We start from the raw sequence: 19,793 nt of genomic DNA on the forward strand, positions 1-19,793 counted from the left end.
AACATTATTATTTTTCTCTCATCCACCCGCAATTAATATGAATGTTATTTTTTTATTACTTGGCCCGCCCGATCGGTGGATATATCCGCGAACCGCAAATCACTAACACACACACAAAAGCCAAGCACGTGCATCAGCGAAACTTCACTGCAGACAAATCAGCATGTTCAAAACTTCCGCAACATAATCAGAAGATATCAAACGATCTGTAACAATGCAATACTATCACATATAAAAAAACATGTTTTACTCACATAAGTGTTGCACCATTCCTGTCGGATCCAATATAGAAGGCACAGCATTGTGTTTTAATCTCAATCTGTCTGCAAATCCAGTCTCGACCTGTGTCTTGTTTACAAACGATTCCGCGGTGAAATGAAGCGAACAAACGTGTAACATCTTACCCACGTGAGCTGGATCTTCATTAAAAATAAAGTTCAACCTCACATTCCTAATATTAGAATCCGAAGGAAGCTTATGCAGCAACTGTGTTCTTCCACAACCAAGCACAGCACAATATTTTGCTATCTTCGGCATGTTTATTGCTCGGTAGTGCGATCCGTTTAGCTCCACGAGTTGATGGGCGGGGCTACAGAAGTACTTATTCTTCTGTTCTGAGATTGAGCGTTTGTTGGGGCTGGTGTCAATAAAAGCTCTTCTTTGACTAACAAGGAAGTTTTCAGCTCAGAGACTTACAGGATATTCTTATATCACGATGAACTTTTATATATCAAAGGCTCAAGAGAAAGTTGATTTCTCAATTCATGACCCCTTTAAAAAAACTGATAATGACAAAAAGCACAACAACATTACTAAAACTTTAAATCTAAAAACCTATTTCAAAATATTAACAAAAACTATTATAGTGGTAGATCATTGATATTAATCAATAGGCGCGTTCACACTTGATGTCTTTTTTTGAAGCTACCAGCGTCCGTTTTACATTATAATTCTATGGAGTAAACCGTGCTTTCAAAAAAGTACTGAGCGCTTTTTTAAACGCCAACGGCGACGTCTTTTTCTGCAGCTCAGAGCGTCTTTTCAAGTTGAAAAAAGTTCAACTTTTCTGATAAAAATGCCCTACGTCAAGCGCCTTTTTGACAGCTGACCAATGACAAGCGAGTAGCAAGACCTTACTTGTTTCCATAACAACAAGAAAAATGGAGAAAGTGCCGGTAGATCGACTGACTTTGAAATATGCCGCAAACCATGCATCATCCAGCCGGAGCTCCTGGACTAAATTATTGTAAGCAGTAAGCACCATACTGTTTTCTTCCCTGTATAATGTAATTCACCCACAAACGTTGTTTTGAGCCGACATTCTCCTCCCCGTTAACTTCAAAAGCCATAGCAAGATCCAACTTTCTAGACATTTTGTATCTCTGCACCACACAGCACTCTTGTTGCAGCAACAAAAGACGCCCTAGGCTGCTATTTGGAACCAAACGCTGCCAGCTTTCTTTGTTTTTTTTTTACTAAAAGATCTCTTGTCTACTTTTTCTTTTCAAAAAAGACATCAAGTGTGAACACAGCCTTAGGCGATCTATCTGGCACTATGATTACAAGGTCAATAAGTCTGTTAAAATATCATATCATTTGTTTTTTTATTTTTATGACAAATTAAGGTTGTTGTCTAAGGCAGTGGTTTTCAAACCTGTCCTGGAGGCACCCCAGCCCTGCACATTTTTTCACAAACTCCCACATTTATCACACCTGATTCAACTCATCAGCTCGTTAGTAGAGACTGCAAGACTAAGGCCCCGTCCACACGGAGACGCGTTTAGCTGTATACGTAAAAATGTTGTACCATATCATCGCTTCGTCCACACGGATCCGGTGTTTTGGGAGCATGAAACAGAGTGGATACATCTGAAACGACACCCTTGTGTTTTCATATGTACAGCCAATCCGTATATTTTGTGAAATGGTGATGTCATCACACCACGTCCCGCACGGGAAAGACTAGAAAGGGATACAACTACGGGCACTGAGCATGCGCACATCAATATTGCGTAATTTAATTACTGTATTTATATTATTGTAAGTGTAGGTGTAGGTGTTAATAAAACACAATCTGGTAAGTAGCAAATTTATTACTTGTTATTTTATTGTGAGATTTTGCCTCACCTTTGCTGTAAGTCTTCTCCTCTGTTTTTAGTATATTTCTGTGGCAGAATTACAGCGCCACATACTGGCCTGGCATGTATACAACATAGTTTTGAGTCGGTTTCAGTGCTCTCGTGTGTACGCAGATATTTCTTGAAACGAGAAAAAAAAAAGATTGGATAGGGAAAGCTCTGGCTTCGTGTGGACGGGGCCTAAATTGGGTGTAGGGTTAAGACCCTTATCAAGGGTCTGATAAGGGAGACAAACAAAATGTGCAGGGCTGGGGTGCCTCCAGGACTGGTTTGAAAACCACTGGTCTAAGGCCGTGTTTACACAACAACGATGTACTCAAAACGGAAACGTTTTTCCTTTGCGTTTTTTGCGTACAGACGACAACATTGTCAAAACGATCCCCATTCACATGGATCTGCGAAAATGATTAAAACGCTGCATTATGCTGCCAGGCCAGTAGTTGGCAATGTCTTTGTAAAGAAACATTACGTGCCTATAGACTGAACATGTAATAGGCATGCGCATGATGTCACCATTTTCACAAATCCGCATTTTGTAGTATATTTTAAATCATTTTTAAAATAATGGGCCTCATTCATGAAACACGAGCAGAACGAATTTGTGTAAACCATTCGTAAAGCCAATCTGACGTAATTTTTCACGAAAATGTTTGTATTTTCAAAATGTTAGTTGGTACGAAAGAAATGTACACCTGCTCCCCTACCACGTGTAAATGGTGCGTTAAACATTGAACGTTCTGTGTTCTAATTTAGGCAAACTAATGGCATTACTGATGCACTATGTACCATAATATTTCACTAGTTACTTTGCCCTTTCTTTTTTTTATACTGTTCAACTTTGTGTAATATGCAGCATTCGTCACTGTCACTTTTTACCCAACCGTCCAATCACAGTGGAGGAGGGGCGGGACAAATACCGACCAATCATCCCACTTGTACACCGACTGAACAACAATGGAGAAGTTAATATTGCTTTTTACTGCATTTTTATATTCAGTAAAATACTTCAAAATGAAATGCTAGTAACATTACTGCCATGGATATTCTGTATCATAGCAACCAAAGTATTTCAGCTGGAAAAACGCTGCACTTGCCAAGCGCTTTCAAGCGCCGCACTTCAGAAGAGCACCAGGCATTTTTTAGCTGGCTAAAAATACTTTGATGGACACACGATAATTGAATATTTATTGCCAGGCATATGGCCAATTAGTCTCTTTAGCATTTATGCAAAATACTGGAGCCAAACCTAAAAAAGACGTCCAGAAGATTCCACAGCGTTTCCTGGACACATCATTTGCAGTTGTAACTCAGGGGCGGGATTATGCTAATTATTAAATCTTAGTAAATTACTCAGAATTTGCTCGTATATTTAAGAAAGTTTCATGAATGAGACCCATTGATTCTATGCATTTATGATTTTATTATATTTTGTTTGTTATTATTACTATTAGATGATGGTTACACCACATGTCATTAAATTTAAACTTATTAAATTGTATACGTTTTTTCAAAACCATATGAAACCAATGTGAGTGCAAAGATTTGTGTATGCTTCATTAGACTACACTTTATTTTTAAGATTCTCAAACACATACTTGTGCCTACATGACCTAAAACCCTATATTTGAGACCTCATCAATCAAAGTGGTCAAACTCTTCTATCTTTGTGTTTACGTCTTTGAGTGACACGTCTCACTTCTCCACAGCTGTATTCATGAGCGAATGGGAGCGGAGCAAACCTAAGCCCCTGCAGCCTGCGGAGGAAGAGTCAGCGGAAGCTGCACCAACAGAAGCTAAAGTCCCGGAAGAGAACCAAGCAGGGGACTCAAGCGAAGAGACGTCAAGCCACCAACCTCCTGCTTCGGCTGGCGTGACCTACGAGCTTTGCGCTGGCTTGGTGGACAAACCCAACCTTTCTCTAGAGGAGATTGCCAGGCAGGAAGTGCTGGAAGAGTGCGGCTTTGATGTGCCAGTCACCAAACTGAGAAAGATCACGTCATACAGGTGAGAACCCATCTAAAGTAAGTCACATTTCTTATGGCAAGTTCGTAAGCGCAATTCGCACATGAAGTTCGTTAGCAATCACTCCAAAGCATTTACTTGTTGGCCTATGTGATGCAGAACAAACTCTATTATCAGATACATTGTGATGAGAAATGGCATAACATTAAATCTCAATAGGTTTATGGATAAAGGTTATTTCGTGTAAATGGTGTCAGAGGTGATGTATTTTGGTGATGTCAATGTGTTTAAAATACTTAAAGCTGCTGCTTGTGCTAATAACAGATGTGGGAAAGTTAATCTTGAAATTTAGCAGCTTTCAAGTGTGAAAGTCGCTAATAATAACACAAGCAGTTTCGTCAGTGATACACTGATAATGAAACAAGTCCTGAGGTTTATTCAAGCTCATTCAAGCTTCAATTGGTCAAACACAGCATTCTGCAGTTAGCCTGATCTCCCCATCGATGTTTATTATACACCGATCAGGCATAACATTATGAAGTGAATAACACTGATTATCTCTTCATTACGGCACATATATTATATATTAGGCAGCAAGTGAACATTTTGTCCTCAAAGTTGATGTGTAAGGATTTGAGCGAGTTTGACAAGGGCCAAATTGTGATGGCTAGATGACTCCAAAACTGCAGCTCTTGTGGGGTGTTCCCGGTCTGCATTGGTCAGTATCTATCAAAAGTGGTCCAAGGAAGGAGCAGGATGTTATGCTGGGAATCCTTGGGTCCTGCCATCCATGCGGATGTTACTTTGACACGTTGCAGACCATGTACACTCCTTCATGGAAACGGTATTCCCTGGTGGCTGTGTCCTCTTTCAGCAGGATAATGCGCCCTGTCACAAAGCAAAAAAATGGTTCAGGGATGGTTTGAGGAGCACAACAACGAGTTTGAGGTGTTGACTTGGCCTCCAAATTCCCCAGATCTCAATCCATTCGAGCATCTGTGGGATGTGCTGAACAAACAAGTCCAATCCATGGAGGCCCCACCTCGCAACTTACAGGACTTAAAGGATCTGCTGTTAACATATTGGTGCCAGATACCAAAGCACACCTTAGGGGTCTAGTGGAGTCCATGCCTCGATGAGTCAGGGCTGTTTTGGCAGCAAAAGGGGGACCAAACACAATATTAGGATATAATGTTAGGTCATAATATTAGGTCATAATGTTATGCCTGATCGATATATACACTACTTTAATACTATTACTATCAGTAACATTTTTGAGATTAATACTTTTATTTAGCAAGGATACAATGATTTGATCAAAAGTGACAGTAAAGACATTTATTTATTATCAAAGAATCCTGAATAAATATATTATAATTTCCAGAAAAATACTAAGCAGCACGAATGAACACCAAATCAGCATATTAGAATGATTTCTGAAGGATCGTGTGACACTAAAGACTGAAGTAATGGTTGCTGAATATTCAACTTTGCCATCACAGAAATAAATTACATTTTAAAATGTATTAAAAGAAGGAAAGTAATAATATTTTACCATATTACTGTATTCTATCGGATAAATGCAGCCTCTGTGAGCATAAGAGGCTTCTTTCAGAAACATTAAAAAAAATCCCCAAACTTTTGAATGGTAGTTTATAGAGAGTGTGTGAGAGAGGAATGTATAAATGTCTGCTAATATGCACTTTTTCATAACTGACATACATTTTTATCTCAATGGATTCTTGTCTCCCATTTTAATATTTAACCTTCCTCTTGGTCATTGGCTGGTAAACCCCCAGAGGGAAGAACCTCAGATAAAGTATTGAGGGGTTAAATGTGTCCAAATCCCATCTGTAAAGAAAGATGAAACAGTGCTGCATTATGCTCTTATCAGTCTGCATTGAGGAGAGTGTCGTAAACCCCTGCCGCCTCGCACCTGCCAGAGTCACACACCTGTGCATGTTGCTGTTTGTGACCTGTGCAGCCATCTCTGATTTGCTACAATAGCACATGGAGTCAGACGCACCTGCCGACTGCACCATCACAAACACCTGTAGACCTTATGCTGCACCTGCTGCTTTTATGGGCTGGGTAGGGACATGAAGGAATGCAGAGTGGATGACCTACTTCTGATTGATTGTTACACAGTGAAATTTGTTACTTTTGTTACACAATGAATTGTTACACTTTTTTCCCTTTTCCACGTAATTAGAAACAAGAAGGAACAAGAAATGTTGTGGGAAAGGGGATGAGAAAATGTTTCGTTAACCACTGGACCGAGGTACTAACCAGAGATTGTTTTCGATTCGTTTTTCTCTCTCTCTGACATTTGTTTATCATTGTAATACAATTCTTAACCTCATCATTGTCACTTTCTATCCTGTTATATACCCTGGCTGGATACCTTTCTAGGCTCAATCTGACAGGCCTCTTACACTGCATTCACACGGGACGTCTGCGTCAACGCTTCTCATTGGCTTTGAATGGGTGACGTCATGCGTTGCCGAACTGAATTTTGGGTTCTGTCGTGTCACTGGCATTGCTTGCGACAGAAATTTAAACGTTTTCAACTTTTCAAGCGCCAATGCAGGCGTCAGCCAATCAGATCGCCTATGCAAATACCCTAGCGCAGACGCTAGCCAATTGCGTTCATGCAACACCGGAAAAGTAATGTGATTGGCTGTTGTCACTATGACACCAAGCACCAAGCTTCAGACATGAGACTAAATCAAGTCTCAAATTGAATGGTAGCCTTAGCTTGTTGTTCTGATGTCACTGCTCATAGGTCAATATTTATCCTTATTTGCATATATTTTTTTAAATGTAATGTATTCCTGTGATGGCAAAGCTGAATTTTCGGCATCATTTTACACATTTCTTATTGCTGTCAATTTTGGAAACAGTTGTGCTGCATAATATTTTTGTGGAAATTAATACTTTTTTCAGGCTTCTTTGATGAATGGAAAGTTCAAAATAACAGCAGGAATGGCAGTGTAAATGTGACTTGACTGTATCAAAATCCACCTGTATGCAAGACATTCCTTACCATGTTAATAGTACACATTCTAATTGTGCTCCTTTAAACTTGTTCATAGTCAGATAGACTTTTAAAGGTGAAGTATGTTTTTGTAGAAAATATATATATTTAGATTGTGGCATGAAAGGTTGCAGTGATTCATTAGAATTAACATGGCGCAGGCTTTGCAAATAAACTTTTCCGATATGGACTCGACAACAGTAAGTAAACATGTTGTCGCATTACTGTCGAGTCCATATTGTAAAAGTCTCAGCTCAACTGAGACATTCACATTGTTGAAAATAAATAACCACATTCCTAGCATTAGGATCTTTGGAAGGTAATGTTAATTGTAGTCCATCCTGTTTCGCTCTTCTCTCCTCGTCATCTCACTAACACTTCAATGGGCGGGGCCAAAGTTGCAATGATGAAGTAGGTGTTGATTTTCTTCTGCAGAGGCGGTATTTCACCATAGACAGGCACATTTCATAATGAGTCGTTATCTGGGCTTGGTTATAATAAAGCTGTTTTTGGACTAACAAGGAAGTTTTCAGTTCTGAAACTTACAGGATATTCTTATTTTATGATGACCTCTTATATGTCAAAAGCTCAAGGAAAATGTTATTTCTCAGTTCACGACACCTTTAATTCTCTCAAAAATTGTAAGCACTGTGGCTCTATCAAAACATTGTTTATGTAATTATTTTTGCAATTCTGTTTGCTGAGGCTAGTATCACAGAAATTAAGGCAAGTTATTTTGGGCAGTACTTTCTCTTTCTCCTAAAGAGAGGAGGAAACTGTATCCTATCTTTTGTGTTGAAACCATTATGAAACTGGAATCGTCCAAAGATTTATTAGAAAACAATATCTTCTGGGCCCACAAGTGCCCCATGCAGGAGGGCTTCAGAATAGTTCATTTGTCATGTTTTGTCTCCCTTCTTTGAGGAGTGGGTATCAGCATAGACACCATTTTTCATTGGTGACCTGGAGATTCTCTTGAAATCCGTCCTCTCAGATGTAGATTCATGTTTTGCAACGCACTCATTATGGTTAGTTTAAACGCATCCTAGAAAGTGATTGCTGGGGCTTGTTCCATTTTTACCTCCTCGGGCCATCATCCATCACTTCGATTGTACGCAGGCATCACTGCCTTGTAATTTTCTTCCATATTTCATGAGCTAATTTTAAAAAAGCTGTTTCAGACTACAAAAATACTAAGAAAAGAAGGGGCTTTTGGAAGCTTCCCATCTCTGTAATGCTCTCATGGTGTTAAGGAGATATCCATGGTGATGTCTCCATGACGGAGTCTCAGGTGAGGTAACGCCTCAGCCACAGTGGCGCTTACCGGATTGTTGTCTATTAAGGTTTCAGAGGTCTTGCTTCAGGTCCTCGCAGTAGACCCCCTTTGCCCTTGCCTAGTCCTCATTGTACGATAGCAATTTTCCTAAACCTTGCTGGCCATCTTGGTAACACCGCTAGGCAATTAGTTTCCAAGTTGGCAATAAGCATACAGAGACAGGTATCTGAATGTGCCGTGGAAAGACAAAAATGTATTAAGCTGTTTGCCAGGATTACATTTCAATAACATCTTAAATCAGGAGTTAAATGTGACAACACTGGTACAGAATTGAACCTTTATTTTAGCAGAAAAGTTGCTTCTTTAGCTCAAATTATACTGAAAATGTATTAAGCTGTTTGTCAACATTTCAAATCCGGGGCAAAAACTGAGGGGCTTACCGATAGGTCAATTGTTACCACAATATCCAAAGGAAAACAGAATTTATCACACAGGGTTGTTTAAAAGTCTTTTAATCGTGATTTCATTAGTGTCATGTGCTCTTAGCATTTATGCTAGCAAGTGGAGTTTTTTGCTAAAAAGGTTAAAAATGTCAATTCTGTTACCAATGTTTTTTCCCACACATTGCCTAATTTGTCTGTAACAGAGTTGACAAACAATACTATAAAGAAATAAATAACTTTTTGAAATGCAACATGTATTGTATATTTAGCTATCATGTTAAAATGAACTAATCAATGTGGCATTTCAACAGCATTCGAAATCAGGATTAAATCTAACAACAATTGTATTTAGCACTAGCATTAGGGATAGTTCACCCAAAAAGGAAATTTCTGTCATCATTTACACACCCTCAAGTTGTTCCAAACCTGTAAGAATTTCTTTCTTCAGCTGAACACAAAAAAGGTATTTTGAAGAATGTTGGAAACCAAACAGTAGATGAGCCCCATTGACTTCCATTTTTTGGGGGTGAACTTACCCCTTTAAATCATGTGTCTCCAGGTTGGTTTGTGCGTTCTCGAATTGCTCTTTTTGCCATGTCATTATCGAGTGTCCTGAGTCTCTTGTGCTTTCCTCCCCCACAGGTCAGGAGTCGGAGTGACTGGATCGAAGCAGACCATGTTCTACGCTGAGGTGTCCGATGAGAATCGCGTCGGAGAGGGAGGAGGTAAACCCCAAGAGGGCGAATTGATCGAGGTGGTCAAAGTTCCCCTGCACGAAGCCATGACCTTCGCCTTTGACGAGAGCATCCCGAAAACGATGGGCGTCATTTTCAGCTTCATCTGGTTCCACAGCAACATGTCGCCGAAATATAAGATCTCCACCAATGTGTAACGTAACAGTTCCAAGCCATTCTCCGAAATACAAGTCATTACATACATTTTTATATATAGTAATCAAAATGGTCACTAACTGTTACTTTTTTTTTCTTCTGTTATTTCTTACACTTTTATCTGTCTGTTGTGGTTCTAGCTATTGTCTTATTTTAAACTGAAGCGGCACACGTGTGCTGTCCGCTTTCCACGGGAGCTGACACGTCCCAATCGGTTAACCATAGAACTGAAGAGGTTCATTGTGAGTTTGTTTTGTGTAACCGGATGCTTTGTTTTTAACATGTCAGGAATTTCAGCCAGCCATTTGAAATCGCACCACAGCCCTTAAAGACTTTGTAATGGTGATCTATTCCGCTCGAATTTGAGAGGGCAAGATCTGAAAGACCGTGTTGATACCATCAGAGAGAGCACATCAGACCTGGATCATTCACGATTGAAGCTGTACAATGTGGTCAGAAAGTGACCGCCATATATATAGCCATATTCAAATTTTGCCGTTTGAAGAATAACAATCGTTTAAAAAGAAAATAATCACAAGAATTAATGTGAGTTATATGTAAACAACACAGGCAGCTACCCAAATGAGCCACTTCTTGAAAACAATCATTGACAGAAAAACAATTACGCTCTTGCACATATCTCAGGTCCAAAGCTGACTTTGGGACATTCAGGGTTAGTGACAATGCTGAAAAATACTGAGGTGTTTTTTATTGCCGCTTAACAATAAGTTGATATTCTAAGTGTGTTTTTGCACAGAATTTATGAAATATCTACGACAAAAACCTAAAGTATGAGTACAGCGCTAGTACTAAAGGTTTAAAGCTGCTTTGCCATAATAATCATAATCGTAACTGTAACAACATTATGAATTCTTTCAGAACTTACGGAATATTTTAGGGGTGCATGAGCTTGCCTGCTGAAGTTGAAAAAGAAAAAGTAGGAATTATTTTCAAATACCATATAGTGTCTGGGTCCTCCTAAAGTCACAGGAACAAAAAGTAGTGGCTTTCTAAAAATCCATTGAATACTTGAAAATCATTTGTATTACTGTTGCGGTTTACCGTGTGAATATATATATAGGGTTATGAGTATAAATGCTTGAATATAATCAATATACCCTCAATATTCTCGATGATACCTCCAAGATTTGAGAGGCTGCTTGCAACTTGCAAACGTTTTAAGGTGAGCTGAAGCTTTCTGGATCAGATTCTTGCTCTGTTTAGTTCAGTTCAAATTCTCTCAAGCACAAAGCATTCACTAGTTAATTTCAATCGATCGATCCGTCAATTATTTTTTTATTTATCCTGTATCTTGTTGGCTTAATTATTTTGTGAAGGATATTGAAGTGCACAAACATTTGTTAATGCTATCTTTGTTCTTGTCTTGACAACTATCATGGCCATGCTAAATAAATTCAATATTGTCAGCTGATTGGATCTATTGTAAAGCATTTCTTCTGTCCTATCACTGTACTTGGTCTATATTCTGTTGTGATTGAGTGTTATAACTTTATCAATACATATGGTCAATGTGCTAATTCACAAGTTACAATGTTCATATAATCAGTCAAAACGAGGACAAACGGGACTGGTTTGGTCCACAATGGCAGTGTTTTTAACTTTTAAAGTATGCAAATGAGACATTTAAGAATTATGCATTTGTTTTGGGAGCATTATTTCTTATCACGATGCCTCAGATATCATTCCCTCGTTTTCTTAATCTCTTATCAAATAAATTCTGAACTTTTTTGAGTGTTTTGTATGTTTATCTCAGGATAGGGCTTTGTTTCTTTTTAAAAAAAAAATTGCAGTTTTTTTTTTTTAATTGCTTACAATTTCTCAAACTATGGCTCCTTTTCTCTAAACTCCGCAACATGCAAAACGTCACACATCTCTTGCAAAAGCAAACACTTGCAAAAACTATTTTAGCTCTTCTAAAAATTCGGTCGGTCATGTTCAACGAGGGTTACATATGTAACCGAGACGTTCCCTTTCAATCGGTCATGTTCAACGTTACGTCGACGTCACCGACGTATTGGGATCCCAATATGCTGGTGACGTCGATGTAGTGTCTCCGCTCCCTCCTTCAGGGAACAAGGGTTACATACGCAACCGAGACATTCCCTTTCAATTGGTCACGTTCGACATTACGACGACGTCACAACTTATTGGGATCCCAATAAGTCGGTGACGTCGACGTAGCTTCTCCGCTCCCTCCTTCAGAGAAGAAGGGTTAAATACGTAAACGAGACGTTCCCTTTCAATCGGTCACGATGTCGACATAATGTCTCTGCTCCCTCCTTCAGGGAAGAAGGGTTACATACGTAACCGAGACATTCCCTTTCAATCTGCCTAGTTCGACGTTACGTCGACATCACCGACGTATTGTGATCCCAATATGTCAGAGATGTCGACGTTGCATCTCCGTTCCCTCCTTCAGGCAACGAGGGTTACATACACAACCGAGACATTCCCTTTCAATCGGTCACGTTCGACATTACTTCGACGCCGGTGATGTCGACATAATGTCTCCGTTCCCTCCTTCAGGGAATTAGGGTTACATACGTGACCGAGACATTCCCTTTCAATCGGTCACTTTCGACATTACGACGACGTCACAACGTATTGGGATCCCAATATGCCGGTGACGTCGTCGTGGCTTCTCCGCTCCCTCCTTCAGGGAAGAAGGGTTAAATACGTAACCGAGACATTCCCTTTTAATCGGTCACGATGTCGACATTATGTCTCCGCTCTCTCCTTCAGGCAACTAGGGTTACATACACAACCGAGATGTTCCCTTTCAATCGGTCACGATGTCGATATGTCTCCGCTCTCTCCTTCAGGCAACTAGGGTTACATACACAACCGAGATGTTCCCTTTCAATCGGTCACAATGTCGATATGTCTCCGCTCCCTCCTTCAGGCAACGAGGGTTACATACACAACCGAGATGTTCCCTTTCAATCGGTCACGATGTCGAGATAATGTCTCCGTTCCCTCCTTCAGGGAACAAGGGTTACATACACAACCGAGACATTCCCTTTCAATCTGTCACTTTCGACATTACGACGACGTCACAACGTATTGGGATCCCAATATGCCGGTGAGGTCGACGTAGCTTCTCCGCTCCCTCCTTCAAGGAAGAAGGGTTAAATACGTAACCGAGACATTCCCTTTTAATCGGTCACAATGTCGACATTATGTCTCCGCTCCCTCCTTCAGGCAACGAGGGTTACATACACAACCGAGATGTTCCCTTTCAATCGGTCACGATGTCGAGATAATGTCTCCGTTCCCTCCTTCAGGGAACAAGGGTTACATACACAACCGAGACATTCCCTTTCAATCTGTCACTTTCGACATTACGACGACGTCACAACGTATTGGGATCCCAATATGCCGGTGAGGTCGACGTAGCTTCTCCGCTCCATCCTTCAGGGAAGAAGGGTTAAATACGCAACCGAGACGTTCCCTTTTAATCGGTCACGATGTCGACATAATGTCTCCGCTCCCTCCTTCAGGCAACGAGGGTTACATACACAACTGAGATGTTCCCTTTCAATCGGTCACGATGTCGAGATAATGTCTCCATTCCCTACTTCAGGGAACAAGGGTTACATACACAACCGAGACATTCCCTTTCAATCGGTCACTTTCGACATTACGACGACGCCGGTGATGACGACATGTCTCCGTTCCCTCCTTCAGGGAATTAGGGTTATATACGTAACCGAGGCGTTCCCTTTCAATCGGTCACGATCGACGTTACGTCGACGTCACTGACGTATTGGGATCCCAATATGCCGGTGACGTTGCCGTAACGTCTCCGTTCCGTCCTTCAGGGAACTTACATACAGTGTTACATGCGCAACCCAGATGTTCCCTTTCAACCAGTCACATTTGACATTATGTCGATTTCACAGACGTATTGCGATCCCAAAATGGCAGTGACATCGACGTAGCGTCTCCACTCCCTCCTTCAGGGAACAAGGGTTACATTCGTAACCGAGTCACGATGTCAACATAATGTCAAAATTTAATCGGTCACGATGTCACAATATGTCACCGACATATTGTGACATCGTGACCGATTTAATTTTGACATTACGTTGAAGTTGCCGTTCCCTCCTTCAGGCAACAAGGGTTACATACGCAACTGAGACGTTCCCTTTCAATCTGTCCCGCTCGACATTATGTCAACATCACCGACGTATATGGGATCCCAATATGCCGGTGACGTCGTCGTGGCTTCTCCGCTCCCTCCTTCAGGGAAGAAGGGTTAAATACGTAACCGAGACATTCCCTTTTAATCGGTCACGATGTCGACATTATGTCTCCGCTCTCTCCTTCAGGCAACTAGGGTTACATACACAACCGAGATGTTCCCTTTCAATCGGTCACGATGTCGATATGTCTCCGCTCTCTCCTTCAGGCAACTAGGGTTACATACACAACCGAGATGTTCCCTTTCAATCGGTCACAATGTCGATATGTCTCCGCTCCCTCCTTCAGGCAACGAGGGTTACATACACAACCGAGATGTTCCCTTTCAATCGGTCACGATGTCGAGATAATGTCTCCGTTCCCTCCTTCAGGGAACAAGGGTTACATACACAACCGAGACATTCCCTTTCAATCTGTCACTTTCGACATTACGACGACGTCACAACGTATTGGGATCCCAATATGCCGGTGAGGTCGACGTAGCTTCTCCGCTCCCTCCTTCAAGGAAGAAGGGTTAAATACGTAACCGAGACATTCCCTTTTAATCGGTCACAATGTCGACATTATGTCTCCGCTCCCTCCTTCAGGCAACGAGGGTTACATACACAACCGAGATGTTCCCTTTCAATCGGTCACGATGTCGAGATAATGTCTCCGTTCCCTCCTTCAGGGAACAAGGGTTACATACACAACCGAGACATTCCCTTTCAATCTGTCACTTTCGACATTACGACGACGTCACAACGTATTGGGATCCCAATATGCCGGTGAGGTCGACGTAGCTTCTCCGCTCCATCCTTCAGGGAAGAAGGGTTAAATACGCAACCGAGACGTTCCCTTTTAATCGGTCACGATGTCGACATAATGTCTCCGCTCCCTCCTTCAGGCAACGAGGGTTACATACACAACTGAGATGTTCCCTTTCAATCGGTCACGATGTCGAGATAATGTCTCCATTCCCTACTTCAGGGAACAAGGGTTACATACACAACCGAGACATTCCCTTTCAATCGGTCACTTTCGACATTACGACGACGCCGGTGATGACGACATGTCTCCGTTCCCTCCTTCAGGGAATTAGGGTTATATACGTAACCGAGGCGTTCCCTTTCAATCGGTCACGATCGACGTTACGTCGACGTCACTGACGTATTGGGATCCCAATATGCCGGTGACGTTGCCGTAACGTCTCCGTTCCGTCCTTCAGGGAACTTACATACAGTGTTACATGCGCAACCCAGATGTTCCCTTTCAACCAGTCACATTTGACATTATGTCGATTTCACAGACGTATTGCGATCCCAAAATGGCAGTGACATCGACGTAGCGTCTCCACTCCCTCCTTCAGGGAACAAGGGTTACATTCGTAACCGAGTCACGATGTCAACATAATGTCAAAATTTAATCGGTCACGATGTCACAATATGTCACCGACATATTGTGACATCGTGACCGATTTAATTTTGACATTACGTTGAAGTTGCCGTTCCCTCCTTCAGGCAACAAGGGTTACATACGCAACTGAGACGTTCCCTTTCAATCTGTCCCGCTCGACATTATGTCAACATCACCGACGTATATGGGATCCCAATATGCCGGTGACGTCGACGTAGTGTCTGTGCTCCCTCCTTCAAGGAACAAGGGTTATATATGTAATTGAGATGTTCCCTTTCAATCGGTCACGTTCAACATTACGTCGACGTCACAGACGTATTGGGATCCCAATATGCCGGTGACGACGACGTAACGTCTCCGTTCCGTCCTTCAGGGAACTTACATACAGGATTACACACGTAACCGAGACGTTCCCTTTCAATGGGTCACGATGTCGACATTACATCGACGTCACCGACCTATTGGGTTAAAAATTGTATTTGTTTCTCAAAACATTGTGGTTTGATTACTAAGGGATCCAATTAGGTATATTTACACTTTAAACAGAAATGCAAGAGGGTAAAAATAATGTATTTCTTTCTGATCGACATTGAGTTTTGATTTCGAAGTGATCAAATTATGCGTTTTCACGGATCGTTGGGTGTAGGAAATGGGTAAATGATTGTGGCATTTAAATGCCAGTGTTTCCCAAAATTAAATACAAGAGCTGTTGGTTTTGAATGATGTGTCTAATGTAGAGAACTGTGTTTAGCATTTTGCAAAAAACTGAGTGCAAAGTATATAATGTGCTTAGTGGGCCTCAAATACCACTTTTAGTGTGTAAGCAATTTTTTTAAAAACTGTAATAAATTGTTGATTTATTGTCATGTGCCACTGTTACTAATGCTTGATTTTCAGACTCAGTATTTCAAGAGAGGTGTTTTAATGTCTTTATATATCTTTTTGTTTTGGATCTCACAACATTTGTTTACTGATTGTTTTAATTTATGGCACCTTGAACGAATATATATATATTTCAAATATGTAATATATATATACAATTACGGATCTTTTGAGATTTGAAAATATATATATTTCAAAAATGAAATATTGCATGTGCACTCTGTATTACATTGATCTGCATTCAGTTTAAATGAATAAAAAGGTTCCTGCCTTAGGTCATGGAGTCTACTTTCATCTGTCCAAAATCAACGGCAAAGTGTTGAAATTACTGATAAATAATACATTTAAACATTTGCCACTCCACTTGTCCTCATGCCACTCTTTTCTTTGGTCCCCCGCATCACCACACCTTTTGGTTGCAATCTGGCTTTCATGTGCCAAACGACGTTGATGTTTTCATTCAAGCTGAGGGACAATTTGTCAAGAACTTCTCTCTAGGGGTCAGAGCGCTCTTCGTTATAGAGATTCGAGAGGAGTTGAGTTGTCAAGGTAATGTTTGTTTTCGTCTCTGCTCTTTTTAGGCACATTGGTAATCATTAGACAGCCTTACTGACGGATGTCCGGGGCGAGGGATTGTGGAGGAGGGACAGGCGGGTGGGTGAGGGGGTCACAAATAATAGCATTAAGTAACTAAGTGCAACTACCACGACTTTGCTATAGCAACCGCACGCCTCAAAACAAGACACACAATGAATGTGATCTGTGAGGCAGGGGAGAGGAGAAGACATGGCAAGGGCACCTAAGCGTGTTTTCTGCTTCTTGATTTACTGATGTCTTTGTTTAGATGACCCACAAAGGGCTTGTGCACTGTACGCAGACTGAATATATTATCAATACAAAACAATTGCTTATTTGTCAGTTGTATTAAGAATGTTTTGGCTTTTCTTGTGCATTTAATGTAATAAACCAGCAACTGCTCTGGAGAGATGTGACAATTATTTCATAGTACACCCTAATGGGATTAGCTTGCTAATAGAAATTAATTATGGGGGTGGAACAAATTTACATAAAAATGTTAACCCTGTAAAGCCTGACATATAAAGTAACAGTCAGATAAATCATTTTTTTTTAAATGGAACGGTTTATTGCAATCCCTAATGCTCAAAATAATTAATTGGTTTGAGTAGAGCCAACATAACATAAACAAATGAGTTCAATCAAATTAACTTTAATGAGTATTTTGAACTTTCTATTTTCTTTTGAGGATGTCATATCAGCTTCAACTCTTCTGGGAAGGCTTTCCACAAGGTTTAGGAGTGTGTTTATGGGAATTTTTGACCATTCTTCTAGAAGCGCATTTGTGAGGTCAGGCACTGTTGTAAGCCTGGCTCACAGTCTCCGCTCTAATTCATCCCAAAGGTGTTCTATCGGGTTGAGGTCAGGACTCTGTGCAGGCCAGTCAAGTTCCTCCACACCAAACTCACTCGTCCATGTCTTTATGTACCTTGCTTTGTGCACTGGTGCAGTCATGTTGGAACATAAAGGGACCATCCCCAAACTGTTCCCACAATGTTGGGAGTATGAAATTGTCCAAAATGTCTTGGTATGCGGAAGCATTTAAAGTTCCTTTCACTGGAACTAAGGGGCCAAGCCCAACCCCTGAAAAACAACCCCACACCATAATCCCCCTCCACCAAACTTTACACTTGGCACAATGGAGTCAGGCAAGTACCGTTCTCCTGGCAACCGCCAAACCCAGACTCGTACATCGGATTGACAGACAGAGAAGCGTGATTGGTCACTCCGAAGAACACGTCTCCACTGCTCTAGAGTCCAGTGACGGCGTGCTTTGCACCACTGCATCCGACACTTTGCATTGCACTTGGTGATGTAAGGCTTGGATGCAGCTGCTCAGCCATGGAAACCCATTCCATGAAGCTCTCTACACACTGTTCTTGAGCTAATCTGAAGGCCACACAAAGTTTGGAGGTCTGTAGCTATTGACTCTGCTGAAAGTTGGTGATGTCAGAGCACTGTGCGCCTCAGCATGCACTGACCCCGCTGTGATTTTTACGTGGCCTACCACTTTGTGGCTGAGTTGCTGTTGTTCCCAATTGCTTCCACTTTGTTACAATAACACTAACAGTCGACTGTGGAATATTCAGAGGAAATTTCACGAATGGACTTATTGCACAGGTGGCAATCACGGTACCACGCTTGAATTCCTGAGTGCGACCCATTCTTTCCCAAATGTTTGTAGAAGCGTCTGCATGCCTTGTATACACATGTGGCCATGGAAGTGATTGGAACACCTGAATTCATTGATTTGGAGGGGTGTCCCAATACTTTTGGCAATATAGTGTATTTAACTGCTTAGTTTTAGGATCAAAGCTGTGTATTTTTTATTGTGAGGGCACAACGGCAAAAAGACTAAATAAGATGACTGAAGGTATATATAGGTATAGAAGGTATATATATTTTAGATCATTTCTATTAGTGGTGTTTCATTGGTGAAGGAATCATTCTCATCCCAGTATAGAGATGGGGACACTATACTGTCAAAAAGCACCGTCCTTCAGATGAGACTTTAAACCGAGGTCCTGACTGTCTGGTCATTTAAAAACCCCAGGATGTCCTTCAAAAAAGATTAGGGGTTTAACCCCGGCATCCTGGCCAAAATCTGCCCATTGGCCTCTGTCCTTCATCATGACCTCCTAATCATCCCCATATATACTGATTGGCTTCATCACTCTGTCTCCTCTCCACTGGTGTGGTGGGCGTTCTGGCCACTATGGCTGCCGTCGCATCATCCAGGCGGATGATCCACATTGGTGGTGGTTGAGGAGATTCACCCCTATATGTAAGGCGCTTTGAGTACCCAGAAAAGCACTATATAAATGTAACAAATTATTATTCTCATTCATTTCCATTTCCTTCACTGAAGCCCTTTTGAAGCATGTTATATTACGTTGGCTTTTCCTTCTTTTAAAGACCTACTGAATGAACACGACCCCTTAACTGATTGATTCACTGAGTCTGAATGAGACATCTTGTTCCTGAATTATCTAATAATCATGCCCGCAATCTACAGTGGTTTTCAGCTCTATATGTCTATGTGATGTGGTTTTAAAAGGATAGCTCACACAAAAAGCACATTTATATCAGAAAGAATCAGAGGGCAGGTGAACGTTTGCATGGTGTTTATTCCCGTGAAATATTAACCGATGGTACTGGGCTATAATCTTTTGTGTTTAGTTGTATAGAAAAGTTATTTGCCGTAGGCCTTGTCCTTTGTCTGAATCCTGGGGATGCAGATTCGGCTGATCCTGCCTGAAGGACGAAGGTAGGGGTAGAGCCTCCGATTGATGAACAGGGGCCAACCTGGTGGTGGTGGGGAGGATGGATGGGAACGTCAGCGTCATCAACTGGGAACATGAAACCGAGAGTTTAGTGCTTATATACTCCAGGTTTGAAGCAGTGAAACACAGTCAGTATATAAACACTACAGATCATTCATTAGACACTATAGAAATGGAGAACATTTCT

General features: G+C 41.2%; 1 protein-coding gene across 1 annotated transcript in view; it reads left to right on the forward strand.

Annotated features, from left to right (window-relative positions):
* nudt14 (nudix (nucleoside diphosphate linked moiety X)-type motif 14) overlaps window positions 1–11,494 on the forward strand; it is a 64,675-nt gene extending 53,181 nt beyond the window's left edge. The window contains exons 4-5 of the mRNA XM_079830355.1: window positions 3,845–4,142; window positions 9,499–11,494. Of these exons, the coding sequence (XP_079686481.1) occupies window positions 3,845–4,142; window positions 9,499–9,748 (548 nt within the window). The 3' untranslated portion in view covers window positions 9,749–11,494. The remainder of the gene's footprint in view (window positions 1–3,844; window positions 4,143–9,498) is intronic.
* The last annotated feature ends 8,299 nt before the right edge of the window (window positions 11,495–19,793 follow it).

Source organism: Gobio gobio (genome assembly GCF_949357685.1).
Source record: "Gobio gobio genome assembly, chromosome: 12".
Taxonomy (NCBI): Eukaryota; Metazoa; Chordata; class Actinopteri; order Cypriniformes; family Gobionidae; genus Gobio; species Gobio gobio.